General features: G+C 40.4%; 1 protein-coding gene across 8 annotated transcripts in view; it reads right to left on the reverse strand.

Moving 5' to 3' along the window:
- ccdc88c (coiled-coil domain containing 88C) overlaps positions 1 to 24,791 on the reverse strand; it is a 96,912-nt gene that overhangs the window by 61,391 nt on the left and 10,730 nt on the right. For all 8 annotated transcript variants that reach the window (XM_084380430.1, XM_084380433.1, XM_084380434.1 and 5 more), the window contains one exon: positions 15,883 to 15,991. In XM_084380430.1, the coding sequence (XP_084236556.1) occupies positions 15,883 to 15,991 (109 nt within the window). The remainder of the gene's footprint in view (positions 1 to 15,882; positions 15,992 to 24,791) is intronic.

A 24,791-nucleotide genomic window follows, 5' to 3' on the forward strand; every position in this document is an offset into this window, starting at 1 on the left:
ATTTACTTTTTTTTATTATTTTTTAACCTGCCCTGTTACGCTAATTCAATATACTTGGTTACGTTGTGTCATTGTCTGTGGTCCGCTTTTAGTGTGTCTTTAGTGTGCACTTTTCTGTTACCTGACATCAGAGGGAAGTGCTTTTAGTGCACTTTCCACCAAGTCAGTGGGTCTTCATTACCATCAATGACTTCTTCACTGAGATAACTGTCCATTAGGGGTGTGAATCTTTGGGTGTCTCACGATTCGATTCCGATTCTTAGGGTCCCGCTTCGATTCAGAATCGATTCTCGATTCAACCGATTCTCGATTCAAAAATTGATACAGTGCATAGTGTGTTAAGGCAAATTATGGCATCAAAACAATACAGTTTGTATAAGATAATGTGATTTTTAAACAAACTGATTCCAATTATGTAATCACACAAAGGCAAACATTAAAAAAAGGTAACATTTATTTGTGCTAAACAAATAAAAACTTACTTACTGTACAAGAAATAACTTGTATTAATAAAATTGCCTAAATAAAAGCTTAGGCCAGCTGCCTTTTTCTCCCAGAAGTTACAAAAATGAACTGTACACAAATAACACAAATTGGTGTTTTGTGTGATTTTTCAAAATAGAGAAAAAAAAAAAAAAAAAAAAAAAAAAAAAAAGATTTTTGAAGTTTATGAATCGATTCAGAATCGTGGATGATTAGAATCGCGATTCTTATGTGAATCAATTTTTTCCCCCACCCCTACTGTCCATCTCTGTCTGCGCCCTCTGCTCCAGTGTTCAGCTAAGCGGAGGGTTCACTCTGCCTAAGAGGCCACCCAGCTTTCTTCGTTGGCTGTTGAGGCGCTCTCTCCTCTCCTTTATCATCCTCACTTTCCACACACACACAAACCGCTGGGCCAGCAGCACTTTTATTAGATCAGAACACCACCATCTTAACGTGGAGTTTGGTTTTGATGAAGTCAAGCTTGGTGGGAGTGACATGGTCTCCCTTGTAACAGGGGTTGAGCCAGGTAGCTTTATGCATCAGCTGGATGGTTTTGTCATTGTCATATTTTATGTCCAGCTGCGCCAAAACCTCCTCCTTGATGACCCTTGTCATGCTGGCATCATCTGTTTCCACTTTTAGAGCACTGTCTCTCAGATAATGAAGCATTGGAATGAGGGAGGATACAGTCATGTAATTTTCCGCCGACAAAATGTCCATAAAATCAGCAACTGGCTTCAACCAGCATTCAATGCCTCAAGGACACTGACGTCTTGCCAGGTCAAGTTGGGAGGGACCACCGCCTCTTATCTGCAGCGAAAACTCTTTTGATGGCTGGAGCTTGTTTGAGGACTTGCTGCACCATTTTATTCATTTCTTTCATTCCCCAGTGAGTTGCACAATTCTTTAATCAAACACATACATTTTATGGTTGAATAAAATTAGATTTTTTGAATTGAAATCTTTATTTCAAAAAGTGGTTTACACATGTTGCTCATTGGCCATTGCGGCTCCTCAATAACAACATGTCCCACCTGTTTTGGCAACAATCAGACATTACCTTTGTTTAAATAAGACCAATTAGTTGTAGTAATTTTTTTAATTATTTCTCTTACCATTATCAGGGAATGTTGTGGTAGTTCAAGATCCTCTTGCGTGTTGCAGAGTTCTACTCACCTCTGCCAACTGTGCACAAATGCGCCATTAAAAGCATGGCACACACCAAAGGCTCGGTTGGTGTTTGTTTTTTCTCTTTCTTTATGCTGTTATTCACTGCCACATTAGCCATGGCCAACCGAAGTTCCTCATAGCATTGACAATGTTGGCCCAGTTGTCTGTGGTGACACAAGACACCTTCTCCTCCATGATAGCCCATTCTTGTGTGCACTCCCTCAGCTCTTCAACTAGCACCACGGCTGTGTGGTCATCAGGAACATATGTTATTTCGAGACACTTCACTTGCAGTTTCCAGTCTTCAGTTACATAGTGTTGTTGGGACCAGCCACATGGTTCTGACGTCGGATCGGCCCGCGTGCAGCTCAATGCTTTGATCCGGCTTCCTTGCACTATAAAAGCCTGATAAACAAAGGAAAATGCAACGACTCTTACCACCAGTAGGTGGCGCCTGCTTGTCACAGCCCCCAGGTTGGAAACTCCCATCTCCCATTGTCTGCGTGCGCACCTGAACGCATCACATCCACCGACACCGGAGGAGATAAATACAGCGGCAGACCCTTTTCAACTCAGTTTTTACGCAGAAGTTTTTACGTGGTTTTTGGAGTCTTAGTAGCCCCAGAGTTACGAGTTGCGGGAAGCATCGGCTTCCATATGCAACTACTACTCAGGAGGGGGCCTACAGATGTCTGGACTAATTTTTCCCGTCTAGGCCGCAGTCTTTCATCTCGTCGGATGCGCCGTGTTCACCGAACACGCTCGGGATCCGGAAAAAGATGCTGTGTAACCAGCCTCTCTTTACCTGCCTGCAGAAGGAGGATACTTTAATTTTTCCTCAGAAAACGGCCGCTCTTGCCCGTTTTGTTATTGCCCGTCGACCACGCTGTCTCAACAGCCAATGCAGAAACTGCAACCCGCCTTTAATCCACGCCGAGGAAACGAGCTGGATTAAGGAAGACACGATTACAAGTGAGGCTTAATTAGTGTCTGGGCAGATACTATAGGTTAGCGTGTATTGTATGCTTGTGAGCTACATTATTGTTTGTGAGTTTGTGGACCGCCGTGTCCCTCTTTTTATTGCTGTTTGTTTTACCTTGTAAAACATGTTATTTGCTTTCACTTTTCGCTCATTACGAGCTGATTTGAGCCCCTCCACGCCGTGGAGCGGGAGTGTTTAGCCTAGCCGCCGCTAAGGGCGTTGGCCCTTTGTCTTTGTCTCTCTCTCTCTCTCTCTCTCTCCCCCTCTCTTTAACTAACCCACATGTACATGTACACACATTAGGGGTTAACATAAGATATTTGTGTCTCGTGATATCTCCCTTTTATGACTTAAGACACAGAAGCCTTGTGGTAGCACGTCCACCTTTTGTGGGACCGTAGGTCACTTTCCCTACAAATTCCTCTCATGTGCAATCAAAGTGCACACGAGTCCAACGGTGGTGTAACCATTGCCGTTGTTCAAATCTGGCGCGTTCGTTCAATTGACTAGCTTTAGGTGACGTATTCACGTGCACCATTTTTGGAATTCCAGACATATGATTCAGCAAAATCTATTGTCCTTTTGAATTCGTATCCACGCGTGACTTGGAGAAGTCACGTGTCGGCCATTTTTGTAGTCGAACGAACGTGAGTTCCCATTTCCTGTTCGGCCATTTTGTAGTCCTTTCAACGAAACACTCCGTGACGTCACCCTCCAAGGGAGCGTGACAGCCATTTTGGCTCTCCGCCATTTTGTTTCTTTGACTACAACCGCCATCTTGGCTCCTCTTTCTTTGTCTCTGACACAGACACACACACACCCACCCATGCTTGTTTGTTATTTGTGCTTGAGTTTGTCTTAGTTTAGTTTCCTAGTTTAGCTGCTTTGGTTGAGTAATTGATTTGTGTTTATTGAAAGTATTATTGATTTAATCAATTTGCTAACAATAATAAAGTCTATTATATTGTACATAGCAGTTTTCTGTGATTATTTTGTGCATATGTTTTGTAACATTTATTGGTTGTGATGGTCAGTGCTCGGATTCATTTCCTTCACTGTTCCTTTAATTGTAAATATTTTACAAATATTTACATTTAAAGTGAACCCTTCTTTTGAGACTAACTTTGGTCTGGTTATTGGTCCCTGATTTCAGGGTGGTGCCCCGTTTTTAACAATTTGAAGATTCATTTTATTAATTTTTATTTTATTAATTTTAATAATTATTGAAAATAATTATTAATTCCTGATAACCACACCTGCCCTACCATCCATTCCCAACAGTGTGCAGTGACGCTCATGTAGGGGACCATATTGGTAGTTGACCACATGTCCATAGTCAGCCCAACAAAGTCTGTGAACTCCATCTCTTTAGTTACGTCTGCTCTGACTTTGTTGTAGAGGTTTGGTATGGCGGTTTTCGAAAAATATTTTTGACAGGGAAGCGTGTATTGCTTATCAAAAGTATTGAGCAAATCCTTGAACGAGGCCTTCTCCACAGTGTGAAAAGACATCATGTCCTTCACAAGATATTTCGACACAGCGAATGTACACTGCGCCCGTCTCAGACTGTCCAGGGGTCGACAATATAAATGGCCCGGTGGCCCGGACGTACTTTTAAAACCGTCAGGGCCACCAGAACGCTCCAAGCACTGGCCTGGTGGGGCCAGCATGGATTAAAGTTCTCCGTAGCTACGACGGAATTTCGGTCATTCAAATTTAACAGAGGCCACTTGTGAGATCAGTGTAGATCGGAGGAGAACTGTTGGCTGATGTTTATTGACAGATTGTCACACTCTACAGCCAATGATATCGATAACAGCGTGTGTGCACCTGACCAATGACAGTGAAGTGACCCACACAGGGCGGGATCTCAACACGGAGCAGCGCTAAAGTTTAGCTCCTTTGCTAGCAAGGACTTGTCGCGCTGCTACGTTATCAGTTGAGTTTAGTCAGCACGTGGGAACTCGTCTGACACGGAGAGTCTCTTGTCATATTTAGTCATTTTGGCAAAAGCACCAAGGATTGTGGGCTGGTGAAGTTTGGCTTTTCCAGTAGCAGTTGAGAGGGCCACATCTCTCAGTGAAAGCATTGCATACTCTGCAGGATGGTGTACTCGCAAATGCTCATGCAAATTAGTTGTATTGGAGTCCTTTGCCAGTGCCATACACTTACAAAGATGGCAAATTGTCAATGCAAGGTCCTTTGGCTTGCCAGTTGCGTCCGGTTTAAAACCAAAAAAACTCGGCAATCACCGATTGATGGGCTGACGGTGGCTGGTTGGTAAATTTGAACATATCACCCAACCTTAACCACCACGAGGCCCTTCATGCACTGAACCAGCGTTACAATTTGAGAGACCAGTCTGCTTAAAGTCTCCTTATCCAGTGCCTTTTATAGCCCCCAAACAAGCTATATTTATGTGAGTTTGACCCCTCATTTGAGTTGTACCCCCACAACTGAGCTGAAGTACTTCTACAAACAAACAAAACATTTTTCATAACACATGACTCTCCATGAGTAAAACCACTGAAGTAACAAATATACTGTGGGCAAAATATATGCACCCATATCCTAATATCCCTAACTAATTTTGAGTAGTGTACTTTGTTCAAGTCTCAAGATAATAAAAGCATTTATATAGAACTACCCTGAATGTCCACTGGGCAGTTCTAAAACTTAAGGGGGGATCAGATCTCCAGAGCGTCTGTGAAAAACTAAATCAATCTAAAACATGTTTAATAGATTCTACGGTGCTATTTGTAACTCAATATTACAACATTAACTTGCTTAAACAAATGTAACAGGCCAATTGACACACTTTCTTCCTAGAGATTAAAAACACCTACATGCAGCCATTACACTCCAGCACTTTGTGGGGGTTAGTGCTTAGAGGAAGAGTGTGTGTCAGCAGGACATGACTGCAGCCCGGCCAAATCAACTGCATCTGAGCTAGAGCCCGACCGATATATCGGCTGGCTGGTATTATCGGCCGATATTAGGCATTTTCCAAACTATCGGTATCGGCATTTATAATGGCCGATAAATTAATATTCAAAAAATAAAATAAAAACGGATGAAACACCCTTCAACCATGTTAGTGTTGGCGTTGCATAGTTTGTCCACCAGAGGACACTCTACAACGTCCCTGTTGGCAACACTCGTGTTTAGAACGCCACAAACCCTACAACCAGCTGATCCAGCCAGAGTTGGGCAGAGCAAACCAGTTATCCACGACTGAAATCATCGTTGAAGTGTGTTCATTGTAAGTTGGCGATTGTCACGAGAAATACATTGCTTGATTAACAATTAAAAGAACATCCCCATCAGTTCTCTTAACTATGACAAAATTTGTGACTACCATGTCAAGTTTTGCTGCTGTTAGGTGTAAGCCGAGAGTGAAACTGACTTAGCTAGTAATTTTGATGTTCCTCTGTTCTGTTGTGACAATAAAACAAACAAGTTTATTTTTAAACTGCATTATCATATTATTTCAGTGAGGACTCATAAATAACTACAAATAACTAATGTTACGGAAATCTGTTTATGTTTTGTTACGTGTTTCTGGATTTATTTTTTTTAATATATATATATATATATATATATATATATATATATATATATCAGCCGATATATCGGAATATCGGATTTTTAAATCATTAAATATTTGTATCGGCCTTAAAAATCCTTTATCGGTCGGGCTCTATCCCACTGTATGATAAACACAGTCCTAACATGCCCTTATAAAAACAATGTGTCTGAACTAAACTAATTGTCCTGCCACACCTTTATCTTTTTAGGATCATAATTCCAGGCCAGCCGCCCCCTATTACCATCCTGCCATTTATTCTCATCAATCAACAAGGCCCTTGACTGTTGCGGTAATTAGCCTACATTTTATATGCACCAAACACCAAGGCAAATTCCTTCCTCTAAGAAAAGAGTGGCATTTTAGTGTCCACTATTGCACTGATATTTTTGTACATTTGGTTAACTGTAATGTAATAAATGGCAAAACGTGAAAGGCATTTTGTGTTGACAATAACTGAAATGAAACATTCCAACTGACTGGAAAGGGTTTTGTGCCAGCTCTACTGAAATGTGGGTTACAATGGTTGTTTAATATGCCTGCTTACATAGACCTGTGTTTGTTACACCAATAGAATGAGCTGTTCTAAGAATTTAGTATTAATGTATACCTCCAAATTTTTATTTACTGCAGCAAAAGAATGCAGCAATGCAACTAGGCAACGGTGAATATCTGGGTAAATAAAAACATACATAGTAGCAATTATTTCTGTCTTTACAATTTTAAACAACTTGCAGCAATGAATTTGCAATTAAACAAATTAAATATAGAAGATAAATGCCCAAAAGGGTTTGAACTAAACATTAACAAAGGGGGAAATATGGCCCCCATTCTTTTGAAGCAGGTGGCTGAAAATTACAAATAGCTCCTTTAAAGTGTTGACAAATTTGACTTCACTTCTTTACTGTAGAAGAAATAAATTTAAAAAAGGCAGCAGGTGCAGTGTTTGTGAAGGTCAAGGGAAATAAGAGTAGGCTTTGCCCGTTTTTGTCAGAAATCTTAGCCATTCAATGCCCCATCAGGTGGTGTGGGGAAACTACAGGCTGACAGTTTGGTTACATACTTCCCCTCAATCTTTTAAGTGATCTGTAGCTGTAAAATGTACATCTAAAAGACACACTGAGGACAGGAAGGAACATCAGAGAGTGGATTATGCTGCAGGAAGCTTGAATACTTTTTCCCACCATCTTTCTTGCTGGCTACTAGCAGTAATTTGATCAAATATTTACATAGATAAAGCACCAACTAAATGTTAGGAACCTTATATCCTAGTATTTGCTTTAGTTCCTTAAATACCATTCCCCAAAATGCAACTATTTTCTGACAGTCTGAGAATGTGCTACATCACACACACACACACACACACACACACACACACACACACACACACACACACACACACACACACACAGAAAGAAAGAAATGGTATTACTGGTAAAAATACTATACACATAATGGAGCAAATAATATGGAGAGAATATACTGATTCTACTTTGTTTAGCCTTCATTGGACAGCTCAACCAATGGCTACATGGCAACAAGCCCCTGTCTCGCCCTCGAATAAGTGTGTGTTTTTGCAAATGGATACTAAACTCAGACATTTTTAAAAGTCTGTGTGTTCGACTTCAGGTTTGACGATGTAGAGGACGGACGTGTGGGGCATACCTCCATACAATTTCGGGAAAAATTGTTAATTATGTCATTCTTTAAAGTTTATTTTCGGTGTAACTACCTGTTTTAATTAAAGGAATAGTTCACTCTAAAACAAAATTCAGTCATTATCGACTTACCCATAAGCTGATGAGATCCCGGTGTAGTTTCTTATTCCTCAAAGTACAGCTGGAGACCCGCAGGGGGTACTCTCCGGCAACGATAATCCATATAACGATGCTAAATGGCGCCCGGGAGAAAATGTCCATAAAACTACACAAAAACTTTGTAATATTCCTCCATACTGCTCGTCCGCTGCAATCCAAGTGTCCTGAAGTGGCGACATCCAGAGTTTACTCGAAATGACGTCATTTAGTATATTTTTCTAGCCTAAACAGTCACTATGCTATCTTTACACAGAGGCACGCTCCGCGTTCACGCACAGCCAAATGCACTACGGAAGCCGCGCCGGACAAGATGAACGGGAATCACGATAGATACACACTGGTATTTACATCCTGCTGTGAGTGTCAAAGTTTCAAATCGCCAATGCAGCAGATCCCTCTTGTGTTTGTGTGTTGCTCGGTGGCTCACAACAGGAAGTAAATACCGGTGTGTATCTATCGCAAGTCTCGTTCATCTTGTCCGGCGCGGCTACCGTAGTGCAGTCGGCTGTGAGGGAGACTCACGTGAATGCGGAGCGTGCCTCTGTGTAAACATAGCATAGTGACTGTTTAGGCTAGAAAAATATACTAAATGACGTCCTTTTGAGTAAACTCTGGATGTTGCCAATATATATATATATATATATATATATATATATATATATTGCTTTTATTATAATATAATATTTTACTATAGTATTCTTTCCTACATACCCTTATAATATTGGTTAACTTGTTTTTATAGTTTTTATATTTCTTTTCGGCTTCTTTAGTCCTTTGTTTTATGAATTCTCTATATAGTGTATTTTTCTTTTTAAAGGCATTTTCTAATCCCTTCGTGAACCATGGTCAATCTTTGTATTTTTGTTTTCTGTAGTATCGTTTTATTGGACAATTTTTATCATATAATGATGTGAATATTCTTAAAAAGGTTTCATATGCACTATCAATATCACTTTCATTATATAACTTTTCCCAATTTTGTGCCAGTAAATCATTCTTAAATATACTCATAGTTTCCTCTGTCCTCACACGTCTGTATTTTAGTTATTCCTCTGGCTGATTTCTCTGGCAATTGCTGTTATAAACTGTAAATACTGGTAGGTGGTCACTGATGTCGTTAATTAATAGTCCGCTCATTGTAATATTTTCAATATCATTGGTAAATATGTTGTCGATTAAAGTGGCACAATGGGATGTGATTCTACTAGGTCTGGTGATTTTTGGATATAAACTCATGCTGTACATTGTATTGATAAAGTCGTCGGTCATTTTGTGCTTATTTGGATTGAGCAAATCAATATTGAAGTCACCACAAATAAAAACAACTTCTTGATTAGTTTTTGAAAACGCTTCTCCTATCCAGTCCTTGAATGCTTCAATACTAGAGCCCGGTGCTCTGTATATACAGCTGATTATTACATTTTTGTTTTTTTCTTCACATATTTCAATTGTTATACATTCAAGTCATCAATGACAGTCATATTTTCTACTACTTTATAATTCAAGTTATTATCCACATACACAGCCACTCCTCCTCCACTCTTGTTCTCTCCGTTTACACAGTTAAATTCATATCCCTCCAGTTCAAAATCCATTCCTTTATCTGCATTGATCCACGTTTCTGATATCGCAATTATTTTAAATGTTTTTTTAACTTGACCTAAATATTCCTTGATGTTATTGAAGTTTGCATACAGACTTCTGCTATTGAAATGAATTATAGACAATTTGCTGTCCGTTTTAATGGTCTGATTGTACTGTTCAACTGTGTAATAGCAGCAGTTGTCGTTGATGTTAGAGAAGAAGTTATTGTCTGGGTCTATATCGTGCTCCAAGTCCAGTAAGTTATGGTCAGTGTATTGAAATGTTCTCAGTTCCAGCTTTTCATGATCAGCAATCCTTTGAATTATATCCCCATTATCTCCAGTTGTAGATGAATGAGTTCTTTCAGACTGTACCATGGTGATGTGTTGTGTATGAGTCATCATACCTTAGTCCGGATTGTGATAATCACTCGTGTTTGTCCATTTCCTTGATGTTCCTGATGACCAGCACTCTGGCTTGCTCCGGTGTCCCGTTTAGTTTAATGAATACTTTACAGTTTGATGTCCATGTGTGTTGAATGTTTCCCTGTTTTTTCACGAGGCGTGTTTTTATGGCAATATCAGCGTTTCGTTTGGTCAGATGCTCGTTGATAAATATGTTTGATCCTTTCAGTTTCCTTCCTTGTTTTAACAGTGCGGTTTTGTGTTTTCTGTTGACAAATCTCATGATCACGGCTCGTTTGTCGCTGTCATCTCTCCGGGGCAGAGGGTGGCATGCCTCAACGTTGTTCCAGTCCATTTCAATCCCTTTGGAATGTAGGAAGGCAGCCACCTGTTGCTCTACGGAGCTGACATCCTGCTCACTGGGCTCCCCCCCATTGTCAACGGTCACCGCCCGGGCGTATGACCAGGGTTTGATACGGAGACCGGTCACAATCACATCATTGACCCTGGTGTACTGCTCCAGTTCCGCCACTCGATTCTCCAGGTGCACCAGACGCCGGTCCTTCTCGGCTTTCTGGATCCAGAGAGCCTTCACTTCCTCCAGGGTAAAGATGAACGCACAAAATGTTCCGGTTCTGACTGTTAAACTCAGTTGGTCTATCAATCGCTCAGTGCGCATGAACACAGGTGCACGCACACACTTGTCTACATGTTTTTGTAGATCAGTTCATAATAACTTTGTTTGCGAAGGAGTTTTCCCCCCGCCCCCTCGTTTCAATCAAGAGAGGACTCACCTGGAGGCTAGTAACATCGCTATATTGTGCAAGGTAACATCGCTGCTTATTTTCAGTGTGTAAAGTGAGATTTTATAGGTGAAGCAGCCCAGACCTTGTCCTTACAATGTTCGCCCATTATTCTGGTTTTTGCATATGGGCGTCATGGGCCACACAATTGGTTATTTTCTTTATGCAGACTTCTGTTTAATGTGTAAATCATTGCCAAAGTTTGAAATATCTTCCTCTTTGTTATTATAATGTTAACGGTCACGCTCGTGACGGGCAGGTAGGAGGTTGGGTGGGTGTCACTGCCTGACTTTGGGCAGGAGTGCGGGTGCGGGGTGGGTGGGGCACAGTTCATAGCGGCTTGTGAAGTTAGAGAGTCACGGACCAAACTGAGATAAGTGTAAGCGTCTGGCTTTTCAGATGCACTTTCGTTGCTTTTGTTATATGTATGTTTAATTTTACTGTGTTTTTTGTCTCTTATTATTTAGTGATGTTACTTATAAATATGTCATTTTGGAAGGTACAGCAAAACTTGTATAACACTCACTTTACATTATTTCAGCTAGTGGTACAAAAGGTTTGAAGCTTACGAGCTGGAACGTCAGAGGCCTCCATAACAAAGTGAAGAAGAAGAAAGTATTAACTTTCATTAGATCTAAAAAATGTGATGTAGTATTTATGCAGGAGACCCACTTACTACCACAAGAATCCCAAAAGCTTCGCGGTGACTGGGTGGGCTTTGTGGCGGCCGCCTGTGGCAGTAGTAAGAGCAGAGGAGTGGCAACTTTAGTTAACAAGCGACTACAATTTAAATGCTTAAAAGAGAGTGCAGATGAGGCAGGGAGAATGCTGTTGATGCTTTGTGAGATCCAGGGAAATAGTACTAGCGAATGTGTATGCTCCAAATAGAGACGATCCTGCTTTTTTTGGGCTACTTGAAAAGAAACTGAATGATTTGGGGGACTATCCAATTATCATGGGGGGTTATTTTAATTAGGTAATGGACCCTATATTAGATCGTAGCTCTCCATCGGCCCGCACTACTAGGGCATATGCAGTGCTCAAAGATATGTCCAAAGCATCTGGTCTAGTAGACATTTGGCGGCTACAAAACCCATCATCAAGAGATTTTACATTCTTCTCTTCACCACATAGCTCATTTTCCAGAATAGACTTCTTTTTGGTGTCTCATTCGCTGGTATCAGTGGGCCTTGCTTGGCAGTTGTCCCCCCATGACCCCCCTCCCCCTAATTCTAGGGGAGGCTTTAACATGTCAATGAAAATACTGTGAGCTATACACATGCAAATCAGGGTAGCAGGGGGAGTTTTACCCCAGGTGACATTTTTCTAAAAGGTGTTAACTTCATTAGAAAATCTCTGGTATAAATAGATCAGGCTCAGTATAGCCTAATTATAGACTCTTAAATTTTAGCTTGAATTGATTTATTCAATGAAAGTATGCTAGATTAATTACTGTGTATGTCAATTAGCAAAGTTCATGGGTTAATAAATAGCATTTAAGGTTAAAATGTTAAAATTCAATGACCAGCAGTGAAGTTATAATATTGCTCAATGAAAACAATTAATATTGGATAATATTCAAGGTTTACTGAATGCAGCATTTAAAATGTTAATTATTGGTTGTGTAATAGTATTTGTTAAAATGACTGTAAGAATAGGAAAGAGAGTTGCACAAATGTTTTGTGGATTTGTTATTCTTGGACCTTTTGTGACGTTATGTTATTTCGGGACCTTTCTGATTCCTGGACCAATCACCTTCGAGGTCAAAGGACGAGGGGGTGGAGGAACTGAGGTGAAGGGGAAGTGGGTGGAGATGCGTGAGAGTGACGAGCGGAGAAAGACGAGAGATGCAGGTTGTCTACTATAAAGTGGAAACACAAACTTTTTAATTAATATCTACGCCAGTTTGAGTGAAAGTGTTCAACCAGGACTCTTATAAAACGTTATTGGTGATGGGTTCTGTCTGCTTGAGTGGACTACTCAGCACAAGAAGACAGAGAGGAGCTTAAGTTAGCTTCTGACCTAGCGCCTAGCAGTGCTTTTGCATGGACTTTTTTTAACAAGCTAGCAACAAGCGAACCTGGCGAGTAAAGCCTGTGTGCAGCTGTGAGACCGACAGCAAACACAAAGACTCCGATGGAGCCGGGTAGCGCTGCCGAGTGGTGGACTTTGCCGAGATCGTCAGCTGCATGAGTTTCTCTTCAGCCTGGACAGCGCTATGAACTGGAGCAAGGGTAAGATTTAAAGAATATGCTTTCATTCTGCTGTATAAGGAAACAGATACGTTAATAGATACAGATCTTAACCGTTCATTTTGTTTTCACAGACTAACCTTGCCTCATAACAAGGCTGTGACCTCCTATTTGCTCGGAGCTATGTCCGCAAATCCAGATTTACATGACACTGATAGTGACGCCATTGTGTGTAAGTAACTTTTACTGTTTTGTTCCTGTTCCTTCCTTGTTTAATTTTACTGTGACTTACGTTTTTTTATCAATACCACTCTCATTTAATTGTTTTCCAGCTGCCTGTAAGAGAAGACGGCATCATTGGCGGGGTGTCTGGATGGATTGTGCGACCTCCGTTGTTTCGAATGTATATAGATAGATAGATAGATAGATATATAGGGGTTGGGTTTACATTTATAGACAGGTTTCTTGTGTACAAACAATACTAGGTGTGCGCGCAACCAGGGGGCAAAAGACTGCTTCGGAGTGAACTGATATCAATGTAGATGCCGTATTGTTTGTAAGTTCTCCCTGACACAATTGCAAAAAAATGTCATTTCATTGAAAGATCGCTTTGTCTTTCATTGCATCACAAATCAGAAAAACACTTGCTGAAATGTCCGTGAATTTCACTCAACTTACCAGGTTGTGACGGTTGTTTTGGATGTCTACAATATCAGGAGCAGGGTGGTAATGTTAGTGAACACTAACAAAGTCAAAGTAAAAATGTTTACGACGAGGCTACTTTACGGCCTGCCAACATTTAGAAAGAAAAAAGCCCCGCCAATATCGGTAAATATACTTTACACTACAGGTCTGACAGCTCGTTAGCTAGGTCTTGACAGAGATGGCTCAGACCAATTATATCAACAGCCTCAGCAGCTCAGACTGCACCGATTACCTGAACAAACTGGTCTTCAGTACAGGTGAGAAATTACGAGACCCATAAAATATTCCGAGTGAGGAATGGATTTCAGATATGTCCAAATGGCAAGCAATTATATGGCCCGACATATACAATTATCTAATTGAGAAGCCTAGTGTGTACACTAAGGACAGTTTGATCAGTTATGATGCCTGGGTGTACGTGCACTGTTGGCAAAAGGATGAGATCCCCTCGGGATCTCATCTCATTATCTTTTGCCGCTTAATCCTGATGTGGGTCGCGGGAGATGTTGCTGCTATATCCCCCCATTCGGGGGGGGGGGGCAGGTTGCTGGAGCCTATCCCAGTATTCTAATGGGCGGAGGCTAGGGTATATCCCTGGATGGTCGCCGGCTCATCGCAGGGCCCTTCAGGCTGCCCCACAGGGTGCCAACTGCACGCCAGGAGCAATGTCGGGGTTCAGTATCTTGCTCAAGGATACTTCGGCCTGTAGCTCAGTTCCGCCCAGGGGAGCCAGGGTTTCGAACCAGCGGAAAAAGCCAGCCTGCTGCTCTACCCACCGAGCTACAACCGCCCCTCCCCTCGGGATATTAAACAGTTTCCATTCATCCTTTTGCCGCTTCGTGCAGTTTACAGCACAACAGCTCCTTGTCTTTTTTTTTCTCCACTGACTCCACTGGTAAACAAATGAGACATGTTCCGCTTTCTGCCACCTGGCTGCGCGCGCATATGTGCGATGACGTTGCACAGAAACCTGTCTATAATGACCCAGGGTAACCAATAGTGACAGATCTGCCAACCAATCACGAGCGATTTTTCGTGTTCAAAAGTAGTGGTTTCATCCAATACTGAGTGAGGAAATTCAAGCCAGGCCACACATCCTCTGGCCAGACGTGGTTTCCCTGCTATTCATATGCTAATTAGAGCCGTTCGCACCTCCGCAAGCTCCACATACGTCATGGTTCGTTTCCGACAATTTTCGGCACAGACAAACGCGACGTTCACAGGCTGTAAATTGTCGTTAACTGCCGAAAATTAGGGAAATTTTCGGGCGTTTACGGGGACGAAAATGTCACTTTTCATGCAGTGGGGAGCGAGTGACATTGGTAATATAATTATTTCAGACCATAGCCCAATATTTCTCCATATTCTGTCCTTTAATAAGCCAGCTAGGTCAATTAGATGGAGATTAAATTCTAGCCTTCTATTAAATGAGACCTTTAAGGAATCACTTAGATCACAAATTAACCTCTATATAGAGACCAATCTACCAACTGCTCCGTCAGCAGGGCTAGCATGGGAGGCTTTGAAAGCCTTTTTGAGAGGTTACATAATTCAATACTCGTCATTCAGGAAGAAGGAAAACAATGCTAAGCTCCAGGAACTCGAAAAACAGATCATAACTGCAGAATCAAACTTAAAAAAAAAAATGTCCTCTGAAAATCTTACCAGGTTGACTAGACTAAAGTATGAGTTTCATTAAATTATGACCCAGAGGGCAGAATTCTCTCTCTTTCAGGCAGGGCAGAAATACTTTGAGGAGGGTGACAAGGCTGGTAGATTACTTGCCAGGCAAGTCAAACAAAAAGAAGCAATGAGTACTATTCCTGCTATTAAGAGGGACAATGGGTGTGTCCTGACTGATCCCAAGGGGATTAATCCGGCCTTTAGAGACTTTTATGTAAAACTTTATACTTCAGAGTCGAAGGAGGACAGAAAAGACAAGTGTGTCATTAGTTAAAGACACACCGCCAAGCAGGTAGCCCAGTTGTGGTGGAAATGCAATTCCCTGCCGCACTGGGCTGCCGCACTGAGTCAAACTGAGTAGAGCCAGGCTGGCAGATGTATATGGATAAATGCCATATGTATAGTGTGACTCATTGTCAAAATCATCGTCTGCGTAGACATTATTAGCACTGTGTGCATGTGTGTGTATATACCTGGTAGTACATCCTGATGTGTCTGGTGAGAACGGTGAGGTTGTGAAGGCGAAGCGACACATCATTGTTCACATTCTTGTTCAACCTCTGATGGGTTGGGCTGGGGTCACTATGGAGACACACACACATTATTCGTGGCTATTTGAGACAAAGATCATTACACGCACGCACGCACGCACACACGCACACACGCACACACACACACACACACGACTTCAGTCCAACAATCAGAGCTCAAATCACCTCTAACGGACACTATTCTAAAGGAAACAGGCTTTCATTTGCTGGGCGAGCTCACTGCAATGAAACCAGGACAGCTGAATTCATTAACCAAGACCAAAATCTGTTTCAATGGTTACTCTCGTTTGACATCTTAGGTCTTTTGGAAGCTTACACTTCAACTGACACTTCAAACTTTTTCCCATTTCAGGTTTTAACCTTTCCCAACTCAACTCAACTCTAATGTTCTTTATACTGGTTCTTCAATACTCGAGTTGCAGTGGTATGCCACTTTCAAGGTATACAGTGGTATGAAAATTGATGGTTATCATACATGTACATTTGCTTATCTACAGTATTGAATTGTACCGTGTCAGTGTTGCCAATTAAATACAGAACATAATATTTTGTAAAATTATAATCTTTGAGTTTTTCAAGTTTTTTTTCTTTAAATCTACTCAAACTGATTAATAAATTATCAAAATAGGTGTCAATTAATTTAATGGCAGTCAAGTAATCGCCTAATTGTTGCAGCTCTAATCAGCAGCAAGCATTTCATTTCAATTTTTAGTCACAACAGTCAATTAAACATGCCCACATTAAATTGCAACATTATTCCAATTTTCTGCCAAGCTCAGAATCTATTTTATGAAATGTCAGAGAGAATAATCAGTTTACAAACTGACTGATTTAACAGCTAACTGACTGATATATCGACGGTCTCTGAGTGGCTTTTCTTTAGTATTCTTCATGGCTCTTCTATCATAGCTTCCTCCTCTGTAGCCCACTTTGCGATAAACCCCTCACAATTCCTAACCCCCCTCAGTTAGCCCAGCCTACATTCAGTGTGTGGAGAACAATAGAGTGATTATCATTGTTTCTGAAGACAATAACTAACATATGAACATGTGGTCTAATTGGGGACAGAGGAGCGTCTGGATTGTAGAAGATTCAGATTCCACGCAAATAGGCATGTTTCATTGTTATCATTGCAGATAGTTTTAGTGTGGTCAAAAGTTGTCCGTCAACTCCAGAATTTTTTTTATTTTTATTTTTTTACAAATTTTAGTTTTTATTGTCAACAAATCCCATGTTAAGACTGTGTGTGCATCCAAAGTCTGATATATCTTATTCCTCTTTACCATAGAGCTCCATTGTTTTCCACATTGATACACTGGGTAACATGTTCCTTCATTACCATCAACACATACTGCTGTTTATTTGGACTTAAGTCCACCATTTACTCTTCTGGGAGAACCCAGAAGAATAAAATAACTGAGCCTTTTTAAAGAAGACTAAGGGTTGGGTTATGCTTAATCACGAGTACTTCTTCCAACACATTATGGTCACATTATAAATCTAAAAGTGTTTATAGTTGTTCAAAACAGTCACACTGGAAGGCGGAGTGATATGAGGAATGTCACAGAGGGTAGAGAGAAGCAATATTACTTAAATATGGCGATGGTCTCTCCTGAAAGACATTCAATGTGTTTCCAAATGAAAAGAGAAAAAAAAAATTTCAAGAACAAAAAGAAGAAAAATAAGCTTAACCTTGTCTGCAGCCATGCTAGCAGCTCAGAGAGACTGTACTTGTAAGAACAATAGTACTTAAAGATAAATGTTAACTTCAGCAGGATAACATGCTAACAGTTACATTGCCAACATACTCATTTTCAGCAGGTATAATGTTTACTACGTTCTTCAACTTAGTGCAGCATGCCAACATTTGCTAATTGGCACCTGGCATACAGTACAGCTGATGCTGATGGGAACACAAGTTTTGTTGCCAAAAAATATAATTGGCGCAATACAATTATGTGCAGCGTAACTGAAATACGGTATCTATAACATAAATGACATGTCCCAGAAAGCTTCCAGATTTTTTTTAAGCCGCATAATGAGGTCATCATCATATCAGTATACACTAGATAGAATCTAAATATCATATGGCCGTTTACAGTAGTGGCACCCTAGCCGAGTGGTTGTAGCCAGTAATGTTAATAGTAGCAGCCTGGCAAAATATTCAAGAAAAGAAAAGTTGACGCAGAAGGAAGGCAATATAATAAGAGATGGAAAAGTGAATACATGTTTGTGCTTACAGGGCTCTACAGTGCAAGCATTTCACTCACATTTGCCCCTAAAAAAATGTATGTGTGAACCGGGAAAATGATTTTTGCACATAGCGTGCAAGCAAAGGTCACAAGTTACCATCACAACCACAAGTTACCGTCACAACCCATTTTATCTGCGATCCTTCAAAAACTACAAATCCCACAATATCGAATATTCAAAATGGAGGATAGTGGAGCCTCGCGGCTCCTCTCCGTTTGTTTGCTGTTAGATCAAAGCTAAGTTAATTTTTAAAGATCAAACTTGGTGAAAGGAGACTTAAATGTCCCAAAAAAGATGACGAAGATGAAGATGGAAGAAATCATAAAAGAAATGAACAAAACGTTAAAGAAGCTGTCAGAATAGGTGAAACAGGTAGCAGCGAAACAAACAGAGCTGGTGACCCTCATGACGGAAGTAAACAAACTCAAGGTGAAGCTTGCAGAAAAATAATAGAAAATCACCAAACTAGAAGGAAAAGTGGAGAATCTTGAAAAGCTAGAAAAAAAGAGTCCAAGACCTCTCGTTTTTCACCCGAAAGGAAGATATGATTATCAGCGGGATGGATGTTAAACCGAGGACGTATGCGGCGGCAGCGCTCTCCGAGGCAGGAGGTGAAGAGGGATTGCGTTTGGAAGATCAAGAGTCGCTGGAAACGCAAGTAGTCAATTTTATGAGAAGTAAAAACATCTTCTAGGATAAAAACAACATTGCAGCTTGTCACTCTCTTCCACAAAGAGACCGTAAAGCCAAACCCTCGATCATCATTCGGTTTGTAAATCGCAAGCACAAAACTGAACTACTGATGCAAGGGAGAAAGCTCAAGGGAACATCTGTCTACATGAACGAACATCTCACAGCAAAAAACGCTGAGATAGCCAGAGAAGCGCGTCTGCTAAAGAGAAATGGCAAAATCAAGGCAACATGGAGCAGAAACTGTAAAGTTCTTATTCGGTTGAATGGTCCCTCGCCTGAAACTGAGATAGTGATGACGATAAAGGAGCTTGAGCAGCTTGACCCATACAGATGAAGATGACTGAAATATTTTTGGTTTATCATATTTTTTACGGATTTTTTTGTTTTTTTCTGAGACTAAATACATTTTTCTTTTTGGCAACAATAGCCTTTGACTCTGGTGTGAATGGTGGTACGAGGGTGTGTGTGTGGGAGCGATTGCATAATTGTGTATGGATGCGCATGAACGTGTGGATCTGTGTGTGTGAGTGGATGCTTAACTTGGTACTGGAGACTGTGCGTGGATTGTTGCGGTGCATATGGGAGCTATTGTGTAATTGTGCTTGGGTGCATACGAGTGTGTGGAATGGAAATGGTGTAGGGGTGTCGGAAAGACAGAGGGTGCACAAACATCTCGCCGGGGATGTGCGAATTGTGTGCTCACAACGGGTGTGCTGCGGACTGACCAACCAATGGACATTTGTACCTCCTCGCATAGCTCTGTGAACTGTGGGCCAATAAGTGAAGTGATTAATTATTGGTATGACTCCGATTATTATCTTGATGGTGTGCGCTGGACTACACTATCTCCCCATTACTTTGATGCTGTGTGCTATGTGCTCATCTTGATGGTGTGTGCTGGATTATTTTATCTTTCTAATATTTTGCTGCTGTGTGCTGGGTCATTCACTTCATTTAAATATGCATGATTTTGAACAAGACATGGACCCTGAAAGTAATTTTTTCAATAACATTAAAATCAATTGTGAATACTATACAGATGAACAAGTCAATGATGAATTAATTCAAGATGGGACTAATCGATTCTCAATTATTCACTTCAATGGTAGAAGTTTATACGCAAATTTTGAACATATTAAAGATTATCTAAGCCAGTTCACCACACCTTTTTCTGTGATAGCCATTTCAGAATCTTGGATTAAAGAATAAAAAGGAGTAGCAGATATTTAGTTAGATGGATATGACTTTATATATATGAATAGAACGAACAAAGGGGGAGGCGGGACAGCTCTATATATTCAGAAACATTTAAAAATTAAGGTGGTGGAAGAAATGACAACTGCTATTGAGGGTTTATGTGTGGAGGATTTACTGACAAAAACCAAACAGAAGGTTGCTTTCATTTGTGGCAATTTTAATATTAAATCAATTAAATTCTAACAAGCAACTCATGATAGATGAATTTGCCGAGGCAATGTACAGCATGGGCCTATATCCTGTCATTAACAAGCCAAGCAGAATCACTTCCCACTCTGCTACTTTAATAGATAATATTTTTACTAGCAACATATATAATAATATATTCATTGGTTTATTAACGAATGACATAACGGACCAATTACCAGTTTTTGTAATGTTTGATTGTGAAGACCAGAAGAAGAGGGATACAATGACTAGACCTATAAACAGTAGGAGATTACGCACAGATGACGCAATAGACGCATTTAAATATGAACTGGCAATAGAAAAATGGAGAGATGTGTATGAAGCCGCTGACGTGGACGTAGCCTATGGTGGTTTCTTAAATAAATTCTTGGAATTATTCGATGAGAGCTGCCCGGTTTTGCAACAAGGTAGGATGGGTAAAAAATCAAAGACTCCACATAAGCCTTGGATCTCAAAAAAAGTATCGGTCTTGGTCTCGAGACCACTTTTTTGTGGTCTTGGTCTTGTCACAGCCTCAACAGTCTTTGGTCTCGGTCTTGTCTCGGTCTCGGGTCTCGGGTCTCTCGGTCTCGCAATGTCTTGGACTGGCTGATCGGTCTCGAAGGGATTTGTAACCTATAATATCCAGGCAGGCACAGTTTTTTGTTGTTTTTTTTTATATCATTATACGCCCCCTTCAAGTGGTACCAATCACATGCATTTTGTGACACAGACGGCGCGTGTGAGGTGTGTATCTATGGGCCGGATCTACTAAGATCCCAAATTGCTTTTTCTAATCTGCGTGCGCAATCTAGAAATGTGCGTGTGGGGTTGAACCGCGGTTTCGGGCGATTTACTAAGAGTGATTGCGTTAATGACAACAGGTGCAAACGTGTTGGAGACACGCCTATTTAAATGAGGGTTTAGCGTGTTTCATGGTTTTCAGCATGGCGAGTTTGAGAGAGCGAAAGCGCAAAGTGAAATTCGACCCTTTGGAATTAGAAGTGTTGGTAGAAGAAGCGAATAAACATTTCAATGAGCTGCAGCAAAGGAATCTGACGGTCGCACAAAAGGAACGCCGTGTGGGAGAAAAATCGGTGAAAAAGTTAATGCTGTTGGAAAAAACAGGCGAACAGTGGATGAAGTGAAAAGGAGATACCAAGACATCAGAAGAAGAACAAAAGAAAAATTGGCGTATAATAATATAAATATAATAATAATAATAATAATAATAGTAAACTTGCAAGGAGTTTTGTTATTGCAGGTATTGCGTGACTCCTTCTCGTAGCTGGCTCCAAATCTGCTCTGAGTTCCTCCAACAGCTCCAAAATGGCAAGGCTGGATAGGTGATATGTTCTAATGATAGTTTCCACATTCATCCCAAAAATGTTCACACGAGGGTGAAAAATGCATTCTCGGCATCTCCTTCCATTGTTTCGGTGTCTCCTTCTTGCAACAATAGCGGCAGCCATGTGTGCGCAATTACGCATACAAACCGTTTGCACCTCCCTTTGAGACGTGTTAAATATAGACGCAGCTTCTATTGGCAAAATTGTTTTCAGGTTTGATAAATCACTTTGCATGTGCTAAATTAATATATTTACATTTTCTCCACCCACAACACGCACAGTTGCGTGTAAACGCCCCATGTTGCATATTCATTGCTGCAAACGTAGTAACTGAATGCAGACGCGCTATTTTGCACCTTTGACAGACGCAACCCTTTTTGCGCACTGTTAGTAAATCAGTTTGTACATTTTTTTGCATGTGCAAGGAGTTTGCACACGTTTTAATACACGCAAACCTTTAGTAGATCCGGCCCTATGTATTTAATTACAGTATTGTGCTTATAATGGCCTTGTTTGAATAAATATATGGCATCATTGGCCTTTGAATAATATTTGCATATCGTTGTGATTGATTAAGCATTAGGCCTATGCCATTTCAGTGATGCTGATATTATACAGTGTAATTTGGCTACTATAATGGGAAATAATGCAATTTCAAGTTGATAATTGTGTGTATCTTTAATATTTAAAATTCACGTTTCATCTACAAATTAAGTACAATTTAAATCAGTAACATATTTCCCATTCAATAGACTTTTTTTGGAGGTGCAGGGTGGTGTTGGAGGCTGGTTATTTTGTTAGATGACTGGGACTATAGTCATGTCAGTCCTTAACAGCACTCAAGAGTCAATCCTCAAATAGTGTAGAAATAGCGGTCATGCAATTGCTACACATATTTGATTTCAGCCAATTGATGAAAACATTTACAGTGATATCACACACAAGACATGCACTGTCTCTGTATTATTGTGCCTGTAGTTGAAATAATACAATCTCATATTTATACTAAGCAGCTGAACCCAGTATGGTGCTTATGTTCTACAACTCATGCAAAATGGCAAAAAAAAAATAGTTATTTTTTTTGGTCTCGGTCTTGAGCTGAACTAGTCTTGGTCTTGACTTGGTCTTGTCTTGGTCTTGACTTGGTCTTGTCTTGGTCTTGTCTTGGTCTTGTCTTGGTCTTGTCTTGGTCTTGATACTCTCTGGTCTTGGTAGTGTCTTGGTCTCGGTTTAGGCGGTCTTGACTACAAGTCTAGGTAACCTACAGAAATTGTTTAAAGAAAGAGAAGGGAGATATGAATATAGACACGCACTAAACTTCCAGCAACCTAAGGCATGGACTACGCTTAAGAGTATGTGTACATCAGTGAAGGGAGTGAAACTATGGAATGGATTACCAGATGAGATTACAAAAAGTAAGAATAAAATGAAGGTTTTGATGTGTTCATGTGGCTTTAAGGCTTTGTGTGTTTTGATGTGAACATGCTAGCGTGAAGGCGAATGTTTCCATGTAAACTTAAACTGTATTCTAAGTTATTATATTCATTGGTGAATCTAAGTTATTCATAATTTCTCGCTTTTCATTGTTTTTTTTTCTTTGTTTATGAAATTGCTCTAATAAGCTATAGTAAGCTATTCCTCATTTCGCATGAACTGTTATGTATGAATTCTGCAAGAGCATCCTATTTTACTGTCTGTTTTGCTTACTCAATTATGTTTGCCTACTTAATTATCTTTCAAATTTGACTCTGTTGTATTATATGTAATCTAGCCTAATGATCTTGTCTCCAACACCTAGGGCTGGGTCTCAATCAAAAATTTTCGATACCGGTACCAATACCGATACCGGTCCCTGAACGATACTTTTTTCGATACCAATTTTATAATATTAATTCTAACACAAAGAATATTACATAACACATTACAGTACAAATCTTGACTTTTAATTTTCAGCTGTTTTTCAACATATTTACAGTGTTTGATTTGATTTTTTTCATTGCAGGCAACACAAAACATTTTTTTTCAGCTTCTGGCCACTGCAGTATTTGCAAAACAGAGAGTCGAAACTAAGAGTCGCGTGTGGAAATATTTTGCATTCGAGGCGGATGAATACGGAGCAATTCTAGACTCAAACAAGCCGACATGCAAACAGTGCCTCAGAAGTTTTCAAACGAAAGGAGGAAGCACGTCAAACATGGCCAAACACCTCAAAGACAGGCACCCCGACTTGTTTAGAGAATTCAAGTGAGTTTCGAGTGAGTTTCCGTTTACTATCACTGTTGTGTCACGTCATACGTTAACCCGAATATGCCTACGTTCCGTCATTTGGGCATGAGAGTCAGCTGGGGCGCAGGCTTCTACTCTCGCTCAGTCGCTCACTCATGTAGATGTTTAACGTAATGTAACGGTACGGTTTGCGTCATTATACGTAAGGTGACATGATGAGATACTGTCTGACAGTCTCTTACCTTATGTTATTTAAACTAAAAGTACCTTTTGGCAGTTGGCAGCTGGTACTGCAATTTAAATTCTGTGCAAAAAGATGTTGAATCACAATGGTGTTAAATACTTGACAGTTTGAAGCAGTTTTCAATAAATTAGTGAATTTAAAAGTACATGGGTTCTGTTTTTTTTTTTTTAATTGTGGTATCGAATTAGTATCGAGAATCGTGGAAATTCACAGGTATTGGTATCGACTACTGAAATTCTGGTATCGTGACAACCCTACTCGGTACTACAGAAGCATTTCGGTCGGTGCCATAAAAGAACCGAAGTTCGGTACCCAGCCCTACCAACACCATGATTGATTGTAAATGTAACAGTTGCAAGGGGTAGGTTCCTCATAAGCCTTGGCTTCTTACCTATCCTTTTCGTCTGTATGTCTGTCATTCATACAAAATAAAACACTCATTCATTCATTCATACAATCCTCTGGCCGCAACGCACCAATCACAGTAGTTTTCTGTAATGACGTAACCAGTGTCATGTGAGAGGTGACAGGTCAACAGAGGGGGAAAAAAAAGAGAGTGAACTGCCGGTAACTCGAAGAAGAAAGAGAGTGCGAAAGCAGGATGAAATCGATTGAGTACTTTTTCAAACGGAAGCGAGAGG

This window comes from Pagrus pagrus (assembly GCF_965226575.1).
Source record: "Pagrus pagrus genome assembly, chromosome: 18".
In the NCBI taxonomy this organism is placed as follows: Eukaryota; Metazoa; Chordata; class Actinopteri; order Spariformes; family Sparidae; genus Pagrus; species Pagrus pagrus.